Source organism: Rhododendron vialii, chromosome 12a, assembly GCF_030253575.1.
Source record: "Rhododendron vialii isolate Sample 1 chromosome 12a, ASM3025357v1".
NCBI lineage: Eukaryota > Viridiplantae > Streptophyta > Magnoliopsida > Ericales > Ericaceae > Rhododendron > Rhododendron vialii.
Genome location: NC_080568.1, coordinates 877,647 through 895,945, shown reverse-complemented (window position 1 = coordinate 895,945; position 18,299 = coordinate 877,647). Strand labels below are relative to the sequence as shown.

General features: G+C 39.0%; 1 protein-coding gene and 1 pseudogene across 1 annotated transcript; both read left to right on the top strand.

Annotated features, from left to right (window-relative positions):
- The first annotated feature begins 1,260 nt into the window (after positions 1–1,260).
- On the top strand, positions 1,261–7,822 carry LOC131311448 (protein NRT1/ PTR FAMILY 5.10-like; annotated as a pseudogene).
- A 4,598-nt stretch (positions 7,823–12,420) lies between these two features.
- Positions 12,421–17,210, top strand: LOC131311446 (protein NRT1/ PTR FAMILY 5.10-like). Its single transcript, XM_058338916.1, has 4 exons — positions 12,421–12,652; positions 13,297–13,514; positions 14,999–15,546; positions 16,235–17,210. Exons 1-4 carry the CDS (start codon positions 12,499–12,501, stop codon positions 17,034–17,036), a joined length of 1,722 nt encoding a protein of 573 aa, XP_058194899.1. The 5' UTR covers positions 12,421–12,498; the 3' UTR covers positions 17,037–17,210.
- Positions 17,211–18,299: the final 1,089 nt, after the last annotated feature.

Here is an 18,299-nt window from a genome sequence, read left to right as displayed (position 1 = left end):
TGTCCTTTCGGTCGATCATCGACATGCGGTGAAATATGGTGTAAACAGGTTGTCTTGAGGATTAGGAATTTGTGTAATTACTTGGAAAACTGTTGGAAATAATTGTATATGAACTGTTTGGTTAGTTGTGAATACACTTTCAATCTTGATCCATTGCTCTTACATGTTTGCTTGAGAAAATTGTGAAATCAAATACGTAGAATGTGTGGCAATTTATTTGCTGTTCATATTTTTCTTAAACTAAGTCGTTAAACGGTTTTCTAAGCCTATTTATGCATTTTTTGAAGAGTTATGCAACGAGACAAAGCCACACACAGTTTACAATAATCTAACAAAGCCTTAAGCCACGGTTATGCAACGAGACAAAGCCACACAAAGTTTCCAATCTCGATTACTCCCTCCGTCTCAAATTGCTAGTTTTTCTTTTCTTTTCTTTTTTTTATGCCTTGTTTGGAACTTTTTTTGAAAAGCATTTTTCAAAAGATTTTCCTTACTTTCAATCATTTTTTTTTCTATCTCTCTCAACTTATTACCCATACTATTTTTTTCAAAAAGTGTTCCAAACAAGGTATTTGATATCCCAAATGTTAATTCCTTTGAAAAGTCAAACTAAAAAAGTTTTAGTTTTTCAAAATTGCCCCTAATAAGTAGTCATCGCTGTGTTGAAAAGATAAAAAGTTAAGGGCAGTGTAGTAAAGTCATGCATCAAAATTTGAATTTGATACAATTATTATTTGTCCTCTTATTAATATTTAGCTTCCCTAGAAGGGCAAGCAATTTAAAAGGGGCAAGCAATTTGAAATGGAGAGTAACAAAATATTAGTCTAATTTAAGAGTGATTGTTAAGTGTTCCTAAAGCACGTGGTGTTTTTAGGGACAGCAGCATGCGTGGTGGGCTAATTCGAATTGTCCATGCTCGACAATGAACGACTCAAATTGCGTTTCAACCGAACAATAATGAATAGTCGAGATCTGTTTGACCGAAATGCAATATGAGTCATCCATTGCAAAACAGGAACCCCCAATTCAGTGTTGAGGCCACACACTGTAGTGTTGAAGGGAAGCTCACAGAGAGAGAGAGAGAGGGGGGCGGGGGTAATTCCGGAAAGGGGGGGGGGGGGGGGGGGGGGGGGGGGGGGGGCGGGGGGGCGGGGTGTCAGGGGGGAATAGAGCAAGTAATTATTTGTCCTAATTTAACTTGATAGAACACGTTGTACTAATAATAAATAATTAAATACTAAAAAAAACCAACCCAATGTCACAGTTGCGTGAAATGGAGTAGCAAAAAGCCAAATGCAGAGAAAAAGAAATCTCTCTCTCTCTCTCTCTCTCTCTCTCTCCCTTCTCTGTGAATAAGGTGAGACGGTTAAGCTGGGACAGAAATGGCCGTCTACGCTTCTGAGGCCGCAACTCCCCTCCTCGACGGCGTTGTCGACTACAAACACCGCCCCGTCACCCGATCCAACTCCGGCGGTTGGCGATCCGCTGTTTTCATCATAGGTAGTCTCATAAACATCCACATTTTCTTTTTTTAATGTTTCAGCTGACTGGATAAGTTTATCCGCATCTCGATTAATCGGCTAATCCTGCCATAATCCACTATCTGCTATTGGGGAAAGTGAATGCACCTTTTTTTTTCCCGATATATATCTCGTCTACTCTTGAGAAAATGAGGAAGAGATACCGCTAAGCGGCATACAGGGGAGGCGAGCTCAAAAGATATCAATCACAACACCAAAAGACTCGTGTTTCTGACAAGGGAAGCGGGGGCTCTGCTACAGCACCCCTACCCGCACCCCCAAACGGTAACGGTACCGTTTGGGATTAAAAAAAATCTTAAGTTTTCAATTTGCAATTTTAAAGAGCAGAAACGTGATTATGAGAGCCTTAGAGATAAAATTTAATTATGCCTCTTTAGAATAATATGATCAGAATAATAAGATCTTCACACTGGTTCAAACTGATTGAAAATTGGAGCAGTAAATTTTTTAACCATATTTTTTAATATATAAACAGTCTAAAAAAATTAAAAAATTAATTGCTTCAATTTTTAATCTGTTTGAACAAGTGCAAAGATCTTATTATTCTGAACATATAATTCTAAAGGATCGTAATTAACTTTTGTCTCTAGAACTCTCATAATTAATCATCTGTTCTTTATTTAGGATCTTTTGGAGCAAAAACGTGATTATTAGAGCCTTAAAGACAAAAGTTAATTATGTCTTTTTGAAATAATATAATCAGAATAATAAGATTTTCGCACTTGTTCAATAAATTAAAAATTAGAGCACTTAATTTTTTAGACCGTTTATATATTAAAAAATATGGTTAAAAAATTTACTGCTCCAATTTTCAATCAGTTTGAACCAGTGTGAAGATCTTATAATTAAATTTTATCTCTAAGGCTCTCATAATCACGTTTCTGCTCTTTAGGATTGCAAATTGAAAACTTAAGATTTTTTTTAATCCCAAACGATACCGTTTGGGGGTGTTTGGGGGTGTGGGTAGGGGGTGCTGTGCCTCATGGCACAGCAAAGCCCCCGCTTCCTCTGACAAGAATTGAACCCTCATTTTCTATGTTTAAGAGCTGAAAAAGTGTCATAAAATTCCATTGGACTGCAAGCCGGGTTAACGAATGCCGTTTCGACTGCCTATAAGTTTTTTTGTTATTACCTGCACTAGTCAAATAAGTTGATAAAAACGTCCGGATGAGGCGGGAACCCCATGGTTTCCTCCACTGCCATTTTGTAGGCTTTACGTACATTTATTGAGGTAATCTGAATTGTTCATTTTATAGAGCTTGCAAAATAATAAATTATGCAAAAAATTTAGCTTTATCGGACATTCATAGGTATATCAAAAATTGAATTTTGGTTGCAGACGGCTTGGATTCTGTCAATTTTGAAGTTAAAATGTGCATGACTGTCTGTTTTATGAATCAAGATTCAATTTTTGATATACCTATGAATGTCCGATAAAGTTGATTCTTTACGTGAATACACTATTTTTCGAGCTCTACAAGTTGAACAGTTCAGATTACTGTACTGAATGCACGGTAGGGTCCACAATGGGAGGCGGAAAATGATTTTCACCTCATCCGGAAATAGTTATTTCTCCATATATATTAATGAAAGCTGCTACACCTATGCGGACAAAAGTGCATAGAACTGTGCATAGATTTTTTATGGGGCCACCATGGGTCCCACATAAACAATCCGAATCGTTTATTAAATGTAAAACACTTTATCAAAGGTGCCCGTGAAAGTAAGCTCAATCCGTCACCTGTAAGTTCTCAATCCAATCATTTAACTTTTCGTTGAGATATTTCAGGATAATGAAAAGTTAAATGATTGCATCGAGCACCTATAAGTATCAGATTGAGCTGATTTTTCACATAAATCCTTGAAAAAGTGTTTTACATTTAATGGTCGGCTCGAATCGTTTGTGTAAGACTCATGGTGGATCAAAAAAAAAATTATGCACAATCTGTGTATGAAATGTCTGTGTGGACAGACTTTCTGCATATGTAATTGAGATGTAACGTGGTAGGAGTGGAAGTGGCGGAGAGATCTGCGTACTATGGGATAAGCTCCAACCTCATCAGTTACCTGACGGGCCCACTCGGCCAGTCGACGGCGACGGCGGCCGAGGAAACCAACGCTTGGTCCGGCGCGGCGATGCTTTTGCCGCTTTTGGGAGCATTCGTTGCCGATTCATTCCTCGGTCGATACCGAACCATTATCATTGCTTCTGTGCTCTACGTCGTGGTTAGTTTCTGCCTTTTTAACCTTTTTTGACGCCTCATTTTCTTGTTTTTTCCCCCTTTCCATACAGCACTTTTGTTTCAGTAGGCGTAGATGCGGTAGTTAGGACGCTTAACATGGTTACCATCTAAGTCACATAATTCAAGTGCGTGAGCGCGAGTGGGAGCGGTGCACGAGCTTGAAAACGAGCTCAAAAACATTCTAAACTACTAAAATCCACAAGTGCAAGGATTGAAAGCAAGAGTGCACAACGAGGATTGAGAGTGGGTGCAGAGGATCCTATTGAAGGATTATTGGAGAAAGTAGATTCATTTAGCCAACCTTAAATGAGTGGGCCTTAAGCTAGGTTTGGTTTGCGGAAAGCGCTTGTGGTTCCCAAAGTAAATTCAGGGCTGCTTTGAGGTACTTGTCATAGTTGGAATTGTTTCTATAACTTGAAGAAACAAAAAATTTAGCCGTTTGATGTGCCCAGTTTGGTGGAAAATGTGGAATGAATTTTGTCACGTGAAATATTTGGGAATTGGGGAAACACAATCTTAGCTGAAATATCGAGCTTAGATAGCCTGTGATTCAGGTCGTTAAACAAAGTAAAAACTCTACGTCTAAACTTGAGCAATGATGGAGTTTTTTGACGGATGAACTTAGACCTACTGATTTCTTCTAAGTTCATAAGGCACTAGTGAAAAGTTTTTTGAGGGGCCAAGACCATTTGGTTACGTCATTGAAGTTATCAATTGCAGCTGAATAATGATTTTTTATCATGGTCAAATCATTCCATTGAGGATGAGGAATTTGCAGAGACACCCCACATATTTAATTTTCAAGTACTCACACCCCCTGTAATTTTGAGTAAAGTGCAACTGTTAACAATTAGGTTGAGATGGACATTGGACGGTAAGTGAATGGCGGGAGTTTTCCCTATAAAATGACTTCTATAGTTCCTAAAATAGGAAGCCATTTATAAGGCTTATGAACCTCCCTTTGTCAAAGACAGAGCATGCAAACCCCTACCCTCAACCTACTTTTCCATCACAAAAATGGCATCTTCTCAAACATCAAGAAGCCCATCGATTTTATACGTATACACACATAGACAATCCCAACAATCATGTATTGGGTTCAATGAAATACGTATAGAAACCCTAGATCCCTTCGATTTTGCAACTTGAAACCCAATAACTTCTTCACTTCAATTGACTGATCGATCAAACCCACTAACCGTTATCAAGATCGGGAGAGAGAAGGTTTGTGTAAGTTTAGAGAGAGTGCTAGTGTAGAGAGAGAGAGAGGGGGCATTCACAAATATTCTAAGGGGTTATGGTATCGAGTGGGCTTTTAAGTCTTTTCATTTATTCCGTTAATGGCATCCACAGTTGCACTTTACTCGAAAGTACGAGGGGTGTAAATGCTTAAAAATTGAGTACAGGGGGTGTCTCTGGAAATTCGTTAACATACAAGGGGTGTAATTGCGAATTCCCCAATGACCATACTACTAGGGTCTAGGATACTTGTGAACTTAGCTTGTTTAATTACTGGTCAGTTTGCCCTTGAGTGATATGAATAGCTTATATACTGAGCTTTTCAGCATAGTGATGCAGAATGTCTTCTATTCTCGGGTGCATTGAACTGAACTAGGGACTTGGGCTGTTGACCCTATCTGCTGTGCTTCCTTCTTTCAGCTCTTCTGATTGTGAAAGTGCCACTAGTGTCAGTCAATGTTCACCTCCTCAGCTTCAAGTTGTCTTCTTCTTCTTCTCCCTTTATCTTGTGGCAGTTGCACAAGGAGGGCACAAGCCTTGTGTTCAGGCTTTCGGAGCTGACCAGTTTGACGCACAAGATCCGCAAGAGTGCAAAGCCAAAAGCTCGTTCTTCAACTGGTGGTATTTTGGTTTAAGTTTTGGTAGTAGTTTGACTATCTTGATTTTGAGCTACATCCAGGACAACCTTAGTTGGGGTCTTGGGTTTGGTATCCCCTGTATTATCATGGCCTTTGCACTGATCATATTCCTGCTTGGAACTACGACATATCGGTTTAGCATTAAAAGTGATGAGCAAAGTGTATTTGTTAGAATCGGTAGGGTATTTGTTAGAGCGGCTAGGAATTGGCGAACTTCCCCTTCAGCAATGGCTATTGAAGAGGATTCTCTCGGAATTCTTCCTCATGAGGGTTCAGACCAATTCAGGTAAGAAATAATTGCTGAAAGCGGGCTTTGTTTGGTTTACATTTTAGAAAGTTATTTTTGAGAGTTGGAGTGGTAATGAGTAGAGAGAGATAGAGAGAAAGATTTATTGAAAACTGTGCCGAGAATTAAAAGTAACTCTCAAGATGTTAAACCAAACGGAGTGAGTCCTGTCTTTTTTTTTTCATTCTTAAAAAAAAATCATTTTGTCTTGCGAATGGTTAGAATTTTGTGTATGGTGAAGGCTTCTGAGTGAATTCTTTCCTGATATCACGGTTTAACATATGGGCATTGTGGATACATGATGAAAACTTCTTTGCGATCACTTGTATCATTTGAGTTGATCGTCTGAATTGGGGAATCCTTCGACACAAGTGTTGTCTTCTATCACATTAAGGGGATCACACTGTAAAACTAACCAACTGAACTTCCCTGGTGTTGTGATTTTGTTCCAAAGAAAACTAATGGTATTACAGTTTTGTTGAGAAACTCGTGCTTTTGTGTTGTATCTCTACGGGATTGGGCCATACTTGCTGAAACTGGTTTTTGTTTTTTCTGTTCATTTCAGGTTTCTTAACAAGGCCTTGCTTGCTCCAGAGGCTTCAAAGGAAGATGGAAAAGTTTGTAATATAAATGAGATAGAAGAGGCAAAGGCAGTTCTGAGGTTGTTTCCTGTTTGGTTTACCTGTTTGGCATATGCTATGGTATTTGCACAATCCTCTACTCTTTTCGCAAAGCAAGGAGCTACAATGGACAGATCTGTAGTACCTGGCTTTAATATACCAGCTGCTGCGCTTCAATGTTTCATAGGCCTTTCCATTGTTATCTTCATTCCCATCTATGACTGCATTTTCGTTCCGATTGCTAGAGGTATAACCCGCAAACCCTCGGGTATAACAATGCTCCAAAGAATTGGATTTGGTTTATTATTATCAATGCTGTCCATGGTAATTGCGGCTCTAGTAGAGAGGAAGCGACTTGAAACAGCTCTAGAGTATGGGCTAATAGATAATCCAAACGCGACAGTTCCCATGAGTTTCTGGTGGTTGGTACCTCAATACATATTGTTTGGAATTGCTGATGTTTTCACTATGGTTGGTTTGCAAGAGTTTTTCTATGATCAGATGCCGAGTGAATTGAAGAGCGTTGGTCTCTCCCTCTACCTTAGTATTTTTGGTGTGGGGAGCATCCTAGCAGCTTTCTCATCTTAGTTGTGGAGAGCGTTACGGGCGGAGACGGTGAAGACAGTTGGTTTTCCGATAACCTTAATCGGGCGCATCTTGATTACTTCTACTGGCTACTTGCTGGACTTAGTGCAGTGGGAATGGTGGCCTATTTGTACGTTGCGAAATCCTACATTTATAACCGAGGAAGCACTGTCTGAAATTGGTCGGCTTTCGATTGTCTCATCTGAGGCAGTCTGAGTGCACCGGTGTTTTTATTTACATTTCTTGTTGTAGCAGAATACGTGTATATAGTGTTGGTGATGTAGAACAAATCTCTACAGATTTTCTGGAAAGATTTGATAGGATCAAATCAAGGAAGAAGTATTGATCAAGACATTCAAGTTATGGGAACTTTTAATTCTAGAATTTTATTTTTAATTTATGCCACTGTTTTGGCAACTTTTGTTAGGGAATAATAATATTAGGAGATCTTATTTAGTGCTGCCTATTTAGCACTATTCTAGTTTCCTATTTTCTAGAGTTTTTATTACCTTATTTTGTTTTGCTTGATCCCTACTCCAAGTTGTATTCTTGGTAGCCAAGCATTACCTTATTAGCTAGGCCTACTACTAGTATAAATAAGGGTGCAACCCTCCTTGTTATTCATTCAATCATCATTCAATAAAATTCAAAGCTCCCTCTATTGTGTTTATCTCTTTCTTGTGGAGTCAAGAAGCCCGTCTGTTAGAACGATATCTAGTCTTTCTTCTGCTACAACGCTGCGTCAGTTGGGGTCCTCGGGAAGGACAAGGAATTTGTGTAATTATTTGGAAAACTTTTGGAAAAATTGTATATAAGCGGTTTGGTTAGTTGGAAATACACTTTCAAGCTTGATCCCTTGCTCTTAGATGTTTGCTTGAGAAGGTTGTGAAAGCTAAAACACAAAACATGTTTGGCAAATTTTTTGCTGTTCTCATTTTTCGAAATTCTCAAAAAAAATTACTTTCTTGGTTTATTGGTTGAAACTTACACTTGGTTGGACATGGCCCCATAACCCCTGGTTGGGGCAAAATATACTCGTACAATACTACCCACAGGCGGTGGGATGTGTTTGAACGAATATATGATGGTGATATCAACGTTTTCACACGTGCTGTAGATCGAGAATATGAAATTATGAATGGTACATCCCGGCACAAAGGCCGTGCGATCTGTGTCTAACCCCTCACTGGATTGGCGTGCGGTATCAGGTGACGTTCCACTTTTAGAAAAAGAAGGTAATTTCAAGGTCAAAAATCATGCGTTGACGTAAATAATTTTCCTACCAATATGGATCTTGTTTGATAGATCTCATTGAGATCTTTTAAAAGGTGCAAAAAAAATTAAAAAAATGTTTTTCATTTTCGTTATATTTGAATTTGAAATTACATTCTTTTTGAAAAAAATGGTTTTTGGAGAAACTGAACGGGGCCTCAGCATTCTTTTTTTTTTTTTGAAAAACAGACAATTTCATTGTTCAAGAAAGAACAAAAAACTGCCTGCGTGAGGCTACAGACTCCCAAGCACCAGAGCCCGTCGTTGGGTACACAGACCTCAACGACCGGGTAATCCAAGGACGAATCCCCAAGGCGAAGGAAAGACACTCACGAATGCACATGAAAATAAGCTTCACACAGAGATAATACGCTAAAGGTAACAAGGACAGTAGCCGTAATTTGACCAGCCTCACCATCCTCCCCGTCGCGCACCTCACTAAGGGAACAGAAACACCCACAAAGGGTGGAGAAGGTTCCACGCATGGAACAGACCGCTCCTAAGCCGGAGGGAAACCGAAAACAACAGAAAATAAAAGCTCCGGTCGCTTGCAATGTCACCGGAAATGCCGCCACGGGTCCAGCAACTTATTCGCCGGAGAAGCCAAGCCACCACAGCTACTTCACAGCACCCCAACCAACCCAGCCCTAACCCGCAGCAGACAAGAAGGACGGGCAGAGCGGGGGGTTGAAAGGGGAAGGCGGAAAGGGATCTGAGAGGAGCGGCGGGAGAAGGCGGCGGAGGAGGAGCAGCAGAGGGTTCAGAGCAAGGGGGAAGAAGGGAGGTAGATCTGTGGCGGAGATGGAAAGCGGGGCTGAGGGAAGGGATAGAGGAGGCGGCATGGAGTAGGACAGGGGCCTCAGCATTCTGGGAATCCAAAAATATTGGCCTCTCTCCTATTTTTTGTGGTTGTCAGTTGATGACTTCACTTGAGATGTTCTTTTTTTACCTGGGATACTCTTTATATTGCTAATGGAAAATTCGGTAGATGATTAGATTCTTGTTTCATTGCTCATAAAATTTATTGTGAAATTTGAACCTGAGTCAAACCTAGCTACTTCAATGCAATATTTGTTTGTTGTGAAAGGTTTCTTTGCAATGCCTTGCTTGCACCAGTTGGTTCATAGGGTGAAGGGGAAGTATGTAGGATCAGTGACGTCGAGTCGAGGATGCAAAAGCAGTTCAAAGAACAGGAATCGGAATGTTTGTATCTATTATTTGTATATATGGTTGTAGCTGTCATAATTGGGACGAAAAGGCTCGAAACTGCTATGGAATCGGGGCTCGTTGATAAGCCAAAGGAATTACCATTCCGATGAGCTTTTGGCGGTTGGTTCCCCAGTCAGTATTTGTTAATGGGAATGGCTGTTGTGTTCACTATAGTTGGTTTGCGAGAGTCTTTCTATGATCAGGCGCCAAACGAGTTGAAGAGTACAGGTAGCTCCCTCTACCTCAGTATATCATTGGATTAGGGAGTTTACTCAGTAGCTTTCTCGATAGCTTTCATCGAGAAAACTACAGGCAGAGAGGGCCCGGATAGTTGGTTTTCTGATAACTGAAATCATGCGCGCATCTCGATTATTTCTATTGGTTGCTTGCCATACTTATTAGTACCGTGGGATTTGTGTCGTTTTTCAATAATTCTATGTATCCACCCAACTTACTCTAAAATTACACCAAAAAGGGGAATTAATGGTCCCGATCTACTTCAAAAAGGGGTCCGAATCCACTTTGAAGTGAATTTGGACCATTGATTCTCCTTTTTGAGGTAAGTTTTATAGATATGTAGCATTGCTCGTTGTTTTTATACTTTTCAAAGTCTTACATTTATGGATGAGGGTGTTTAAATTGTTGTTGCAACTATGGCAATTAGAAAAAAAGTGTACTATAATGGAGGGAATTCTTTGAGCAAATAATACATCTCAGTTGAATAAAGTTGTACAAGTATTTGTGAGTGTAATTATTACTATTCGTTAGTGGATTTTATTGGAATAAGGTATGGAGCGGGGTCGATCGCACAATGGGCCCTACTCCGTTTGTAATGATTTGATAAAAATTCGAAAATGATAATGATACCGACGAGAATAGTATCGATGTGATACCGATGGTGGGGCACATTTTTGGATTTCACACGGATAATTCATATTGTTTATTAATTTTAAAATAATTTTTCGAGTAGTACTGAAAAAATCAACTTAATTTGAGTGGTTGATCCAATTTCTAGATTTCGATTCAGAATTCAAGATCCTAAATTCTGAACGAAAAATTAAAAGTTTGGATCAACTATCTATATACATCTATTTGAGCTGTTTTTTTTTGCAGGGCTTCTCAAAAAATTATTTTAAAATTAATAATAAACAGTTTGGATTATCCATGTGAAACCCAAAAGTGGGCTCCACACGTCGTCGGTATCCCTCGGGCCTCGATGCCTTACGGGTCTGTCCCTGTAGTGGCGTTGTTCTATATTCCTTCAAATCATTTTGTGAGCCGACTCGGGCCACATAACTATGATTAGAAACTATTTTCTCTCGCAGAATCCTACATACAAGAAGAATATATTTTGAAAAATTAGTTTGATCGGATATCAATAACTATGTGAATAAGTTGCATTAATTTAGCATATATATCTCTCTCATCCAAACTACAAACAAAACGAAGCTTGTTTCGAAACCTCTAGTGTATTGTCAACTTCTTTTATGGCCAGTCCGTATAAAGGTTTAGATGGGCCTCCCGCTAATAGCCGGTGGGATTGGTCTTCTAAAATTAGTTGAGGTGCGCATAAGCTGACTTAGACACTTGATAATAAAATTAAATAAACAAAATGAAACTTGTTCAAGTCACGTGTTTAATTACCGATATCCAATAAATTTGATTTTCTGTAGCCATAGCCATCTTTTTTAAAGATTCTACAAAGTGAACTGTTGGGATTATTACTTGTTATTTCGAAATAAGCTCACAAATGATACTCCAGTTTAGAGGATTATGGAGAGGAGCTGCATCTTCAAGATCAGCTGGCCTAATGAACGATGCCCAAGGTGGGGTAAGTGGAATCCGATCAAAAGAAACAAATAAAAATTGTGGGTAAGTGGAAGGAAAAGGGTGGAAGCAACTGTTAGTCTGTGTGGTTGGTTGGTTTTTCTTTTTCTGGGTTTTGTTTTGTATATGCTTGAATAGTTACAAAACAAGCTCCACAAAATGAATGTTTGCGATCATCGAGGTAAAAATCCGTAGCGAACTTTACAAAAAGTGAGTAATGTTCATTTAGTATGAGCATGCAGTGATCAATGTTCACCCACTGTTTAGTCGGATGTACAAAACAGTATTCCAAAACCTGAAAACCTTCGTTTCTTATGATGTAACGCACTAAGCCACCGTCGCATCGCCAATAATCATCAAATCTTGAGTCGGTGCCGGAGGTGGGTTGTCACCTGAGTTTTTGTTAATGATGCATATTCTATGCCACTGCAAAGGAGAGTTTTAGAAGATTATGGAGAGGAGTTGTATCTTCAAGAGAAGGAGAGAGTACGTGGAATCCCATCTAAAGAAACAAACAAAACAAAAAAGAAGTGGGTGAAGTGGAAGGGAACAAGAGTGGAAGTTTCTGTGTTTGCTCCTTTGTTGTTGGGGATATTTTTTTTGTCTATCCTAAAATATTAGTTTGTGTCTCTGGTCCGAGAAATTTTTGGGTGTCGAGCGGATGCAGTACACGTGGTATTTCGCCTGCGATCCTAGTTATCCGAACATGTTTTGGATGGTTCGGATTTTAGAAAGAGAAAAAGAAGAGAGATTGGTTAGGTGAGAAGAGAGAAGGTAGAAATCTGGGCCATCCAAAGCATGTTTTGATGGCTGAGATGCGCACGGGATACCGCCAAATAGTACCCGCTTGGCACCCAAAAATTTATCGTCATGATTGAAAACTTACGTGGTTTTGACAACTACCGAACCCACTTGACAAGCATGACAATAATTAATTAAACTCCCCACTACTAAAGAAAGCAGATTATTACTAGTAAAGTATCACTCTTCTTCCTAGTAACTCAAGAGCTTTGAGTTTATTATTGACCGACAATCCATATGACCCTCTCAATGGCGGCCGACATTCCGGAACCCAAGTTGTCTCCGCTGTTACACAACGGCGGCGGCGGCGGCAATGGTAGCGTGGATCACATAGGCCGCCCAGTCGATCCAACCAAGTCTGGCGGCTGGCGATCTGCGTTTTTTATCATGGGTATTTAATTAGGCCTCATTCTTCCTAAATTTTTTGCTTTTTGTTTGGTTTTTTTTTTTTTTTGGGTGTAATTTATGTTTAGCTTTTCATCATAATCTTAATCACTAGACTCAACTAAAGAAATAAGAAAACTAAAAAAATGTGGACCTAGATTGAAAAGGAAATTCATGAACCACAAAAATATCAAACATATCAGTGGTTTGATATATATATTTTTATCTTCAGCAAATTTTTTATTTTTATTTTTCTTTAGGTCATAATATATCAATTTTTTACCTAAACTAACGTGAATTTAACAAAAAATTTCAGAAAGGGAAGAACAAAAATACCAAAAAATTTAGGGAGAATGAGGCCTTATTATTAAAGATAGATACCCTCTCTTCTTTACATACATGCATTGGTATATTTACAGGTGAATTGAATTTTATGGAGTGTAAATAAAAAGGAGTAAATGAGTTTTGGAATTCAACAAAGACAATTAAGGACGTACCGAACACAAATGTGTCTAGAACATGTCCGATGTGTATGAACCCTATATTTATCGTGTGGAACCCACGTGCATGGGGTTCAAATAATCTGTGTCTGCATTTGTGCACTTTCCGTCATTGACCGTACCAACATTGGTGTTTGGAATTCTGGAGCAGGAGTGGAATTGGCAGAGAGGTTTGCGTTTTACGGGATAAGTTCCAACCTCATCACTTACTTAACAGGGCCGCTGGGCCAGTCCAAAGCGGCCGCGGCGGAGAACGTGAATACTTGGTATGGTGTGGCGTCGCTTTTGCCGTTGTTAGGAGCATTCGTAGCCGATTCGTATCTGGGTCGTTATTGGACCACTGTGATCGCTTCTCTGCTCTACATCCTGGTTAGTTTATACTCATTCCGTCTCACCTTTAGACCCGTTTATCTGACCGGATAAGTATTTAGTGTTTAGTTATTATATTTAGGACTCAGATTAAACATATCTCGAATATTACAATTTTGTAAAATATGGGATATATAATACCATGTGGTTTTGGTATTATTAGTCTTGAAAACTATTAATATTGTGGGATGGTATATTTATTGGGTGAACTCATGTACGTGGTAGAAATATTACAGTGGAGATGGTATCTTCGGTAAAATTATATGGTAGAATGATTGTTTGATGAGACTAATAGTGAAGGCATATATTATAATTTATGTGCTATATAATTCAGTTGGATTAATAGCGATGAGATTAATAATAATACTTCACCAGTGCTGTGGCTCTGAGTACAGTACAGTAGTATAAACCTTTACTAATAGGTTCAAAAAAAATTAAAAACTCATTCAAATCTTGGAATATGTTAAAAATTTTTGCTATGACTTACGAGGTTGGAATTTTGTCCTTTTTATCATTTGCTCGTGAAATATATAAAGGACCCCATTTTTTAAAGTTAGGCACCAAATGTCAGGGTTGGTACTGCAAATCACCTCGAATAAAAGATATACTACATGTGTTAATTAATTAAACTATGAAGAAATGTCCTTGTTAATTCTATAGTAGTATTTACAGACAATGTCTGTCTAGGTACTTGGAAAGAGTCATAGTAATACTTTTAAAGAAGAAGTTGCAGCTGGGTCAATTTTCCCCCAAGTCAGGTCTCATGGAAAGTTACAAGTATTCAAAGGTACAATTCATACCCAAAAAAAGTCGCTATTTTTCAAATTAGTTTTATTTTATTGTTATGAAATCTTCTAAAGATTAGTCAATTCTTTTGAAAAGTTCAAACTTCTATTAAAAATTAGAAATAATATGAGAAGTCACAACTTTTCCAAATTAGTTTTTTATTTATTTATTGAATAAGGATTTTTTTTTTATGAAAATTGACAAACATGCACCCTCCATTTTTCGTAAGAAGTTTAGATAGAGATATACGTGCCCTCATAGTATTGCATAAATCTACGACTCAAACTTTCTACGGTTATATATCATGGATGTTTGATTTTGCTCGTGAAAATTTTAACGCAACGATGGTAATGCGCGACTATACCGAAAGCATTCCATTCTCATTATTCGATCCAATTAATAACCAGACTTGATTTATTTGCAGAAGCAATCCATTATGAAACTTTTCTTTTTTGTTGCTCGGCAAAAGAAATTTATTAATCTTTGAAATGGAGATAATACATTATGAAACATCAATTTTGCAATCTTAGGCACTTGAAACCACAATTTTCTTAACTCGATGGCATGGAAGAGGTACCTTTTTTTGCGTTTGGAAATTGCTCCTGGATCATGTTTTTAGAATGTTAATTACAATACCCAATCTGCCATAGTTTTGTGGTGATTGTATTTACAAATGAGTTGTGCGGATTGAATCACAGGGACTCAGCTTGTTGACTCTTTCTGCTATCCTTCCTCCTCTCAGCTCTCCTGACTGTAAAAACAGTGCGAACATCGCGACATGCTCCCCATCCCGGTTCCAAGTTATGCTCTTCTTCTTCTCGTTGTATATAGTAGCAGTCGCCCAAGGCGGCCACAAGCCCTGTGTTCAGGCTTTCGGAGCTGACCAGTTCGACGGACAAGATTCGAAAGAGACCAAAGCCAAGAGCTCGTTCTTCAATTGGTGGTATCTCGGTTTGGTTGGAGGGTCGGCAACAGCTGTATTATCCTTGAACTACATTCAGGACAACCTTAACTGGGCTCTTGGGTTTGGAATCCCCTGCATTTCCATGGCGATTGCGCTGCTTGTATTTTTAATGGGAACTAGAACTTATAGGTATCCCATCAAAGGCCATGATAAGAACCCGTTTTTTAGAATCGGTAAGGTGTTTGCTAACGCAGCTTGGAATTGGCGAGCTACTGATTCAATGAGACTTAGTGAAATGGAAGCTCAAGGAGCCCTACGTCCCGAAAGTTCTCAGCATCACAAGTAAGAGAGAAACTTTCTACTCATTTAAGAGACTCTGTAACTTTCTACTCATTCAAGTGATTTCGGTTATTAGACTTCTTCTTATGCTAAATCTTTTTTCTTGAAAGTTGTAATGTTCTACATTGCCACAGAACAAGCGTCGAGTGCAAACTTATAATTACTAAACAATTGATACAAAGCTATTGAATTCAAACTAGGAGCAGAGAGACTTGAACCTAAGGCCTTCTTCAACTTGTACTTTGATACCACGTTTGCTCACCAATTGTTCCAAAAGTTTAAGCCGTTAAAAAGCAGGCGAACAGCGTATGCTAAGCTATCCAAATGTTTGATATGAGGTCATTGTGGGAATCCGAAAATGGTTGACAGTTGATGACTTCTCTTGAGATGATTTTCTTTTACCTGGGGCTCTCTTCATATATTGCTGATGAAAAAGCTATGCAGATTACTAGATTCTTGTTTAGTTCCTCACGAAACAGATTGTGGAATTTCAACTGAGTCAAGAGAATGAGCCAGACTCTTTGGAGTCTGACACAGAGGCGGAACATATGGAACAAGACGGACTTAGGAGATGCAAAAGGGCTTGAGTTGCTAAGTCGTTTGGTCCTGACTCTCGGTGTCTCTGTTTTCCGTTTTGTTTCCTGTGATGGTATTTCAAACCTCCTTCAATGTATTTTTGTTTGTTGTGCAGGTTTCTTGACAAAGCCTTGCTTGCACCAGTTGGTTCAAATGGAGAAGGGGGAGTGTGTAGGATCAGTGACGTGGAGGACGCAAAAGCAGTTCTAAGTGTTCTTCCGATATGGATATCGTGCTTGGTGTACGCCATGACATTCGCGCAGCCCTTCACTTTCTTTACCGAGCAGGCAATCACTATGGACAGAACAATTTGGCCAGGCTTTGATATACCTCCTGCTTCGCTTCAGTTGTTTATAAGTTTTTCCCTCATCTTCCTCATTCCCATCTACGACTGCTTTTTCGTTCCTTTCACAAGAGCTATAACTGGAAAACCCTCCGGCATAACAATGCTTCAAAGAATTGGAATCGGAATGTTTGTATCTATTGTTTCTATGACTGTAGCTGCTATAGTTGAGATGAAAAGGCTCGAAACTGCTAGGGAATCGGGGCTCGTAGATAAGCCGGACGCAACTATTCCGATGAGCTTTTGGTGGTTGGTTCCTCAATATTTGTTAGTTGGAATGGCCGATGTGTTCACCACAATTGGCTTGCAAGAGTTCTTCTATGATCAGGTGCCAAATGAATTGAAGAGTGCAGGTCTCTCCCTCTACCTCAGTGTAATTGGAGTTGGGAATTTACTCAGTAGCTTTCTCATCTCCGTCCTAGAGAAAACTACGGGCGGAGATGGCCAGGACAGTTGGTTCTCGGATAACCTGAATCGCGCGCATCTTGATTACCTCTATTTTCTGTTTGCTGGACTTAGTACTGTGGCACTTGTATCGTACTTGTACTTCGCAAAATCGTACATTTATAGGTGATGATATTTAAATCGTCGTTGCGATGATGGTAGGCAAAAGAAATTGTATAATGTGGGAGTTGTTTGGGGAAATTTTACATTTCAGTTAAGCTTAGAAATTGTATAATGTGTAATTTTTTTGAGCAAATTTACATTTCAGTTAAGTAGAGTATTTGCTCTATTATGTGCATAAGAATTTGGCTTTTCCCTCCCTTTTCTTTTGATATGTTCTAAAGTGGACAATGATGGCAACTCTGTATTGCCCTTTTAATTTAAGTGTCGATTTTGTTATTTTAATTTATTAAAGAGACATTATTATTATATTATTCACATTAACTTTTACAGTATTTTTTAAAATTATTTTCCACTTTACCCATTAATTAACTCTCTACCCATTAATTTGAAGATTTTTCAAAAGGACAAAACCATAATTAACAAATTTTTATCCATTAACCTTTTAAAATGGACACTCATCAACTTTTGATGAAATGAGTGTTGGAATTTTGTGCAGGGCTGGAATTGGCGGAGAGGTTTGCGTTTACGGGGTGGGTTAAGTGAATTAAGTTTTGTTTACCCTCCACTGGGTGAATATTACCCTCCTTCATATTGATTAAAATAGTAAGGATTCGATCACAAAATAACAACTTACGCATACCTCAATTAATTCTACTCGGTTACAAGGATCCCAATCAAAGCCGGAAGAAAGCTATGTATAGACTAGCTACAAAAGAATTGATAGCACTTCAGAGGTGTCCAACTTGACACCTTAGCAGCTGGGGAGCAAACTCTAAGTCCCAAGCCGTATCCTACGTCGAAGGCCACGTTGGCAGGAAATACTTAGATTGGTGCGTCCGCGATTTTGCCACTGTTCGGAGCATTCGTTGCCGTTTTCGTATCTGGGTAGTTGCCGGCCGGACTGTTGTGATTGCTTCTCTGCTCTACATTCTGGTTTGTTGATCCTTGGCGTTATTATTATTTTTTTGGGTAACGGGAGAATAGTCCTATAGTCAGACCATTAAATGGATCCGATTGTGCAACCTAAACCTCCGGGGAGCTAGCGCGGCCACACTAGTCACGGCTCCTCACTTTACTTTAGGGTACTTACCCGGTAGAAATTCGAACCCCAAACCTTGAGGAGTACTCCCAGAGTATAAGCGTCAGTCCGAACCCCCTGAGTGTGTGAATCTCAAATCTTTGATTGATAGGAATGAAAGAGAAAATCTCAAATCTTTGATCCTTGGCGTTATTGTTTGTCTACTACTATCTGTTTTGTTTTGTTGTTGGG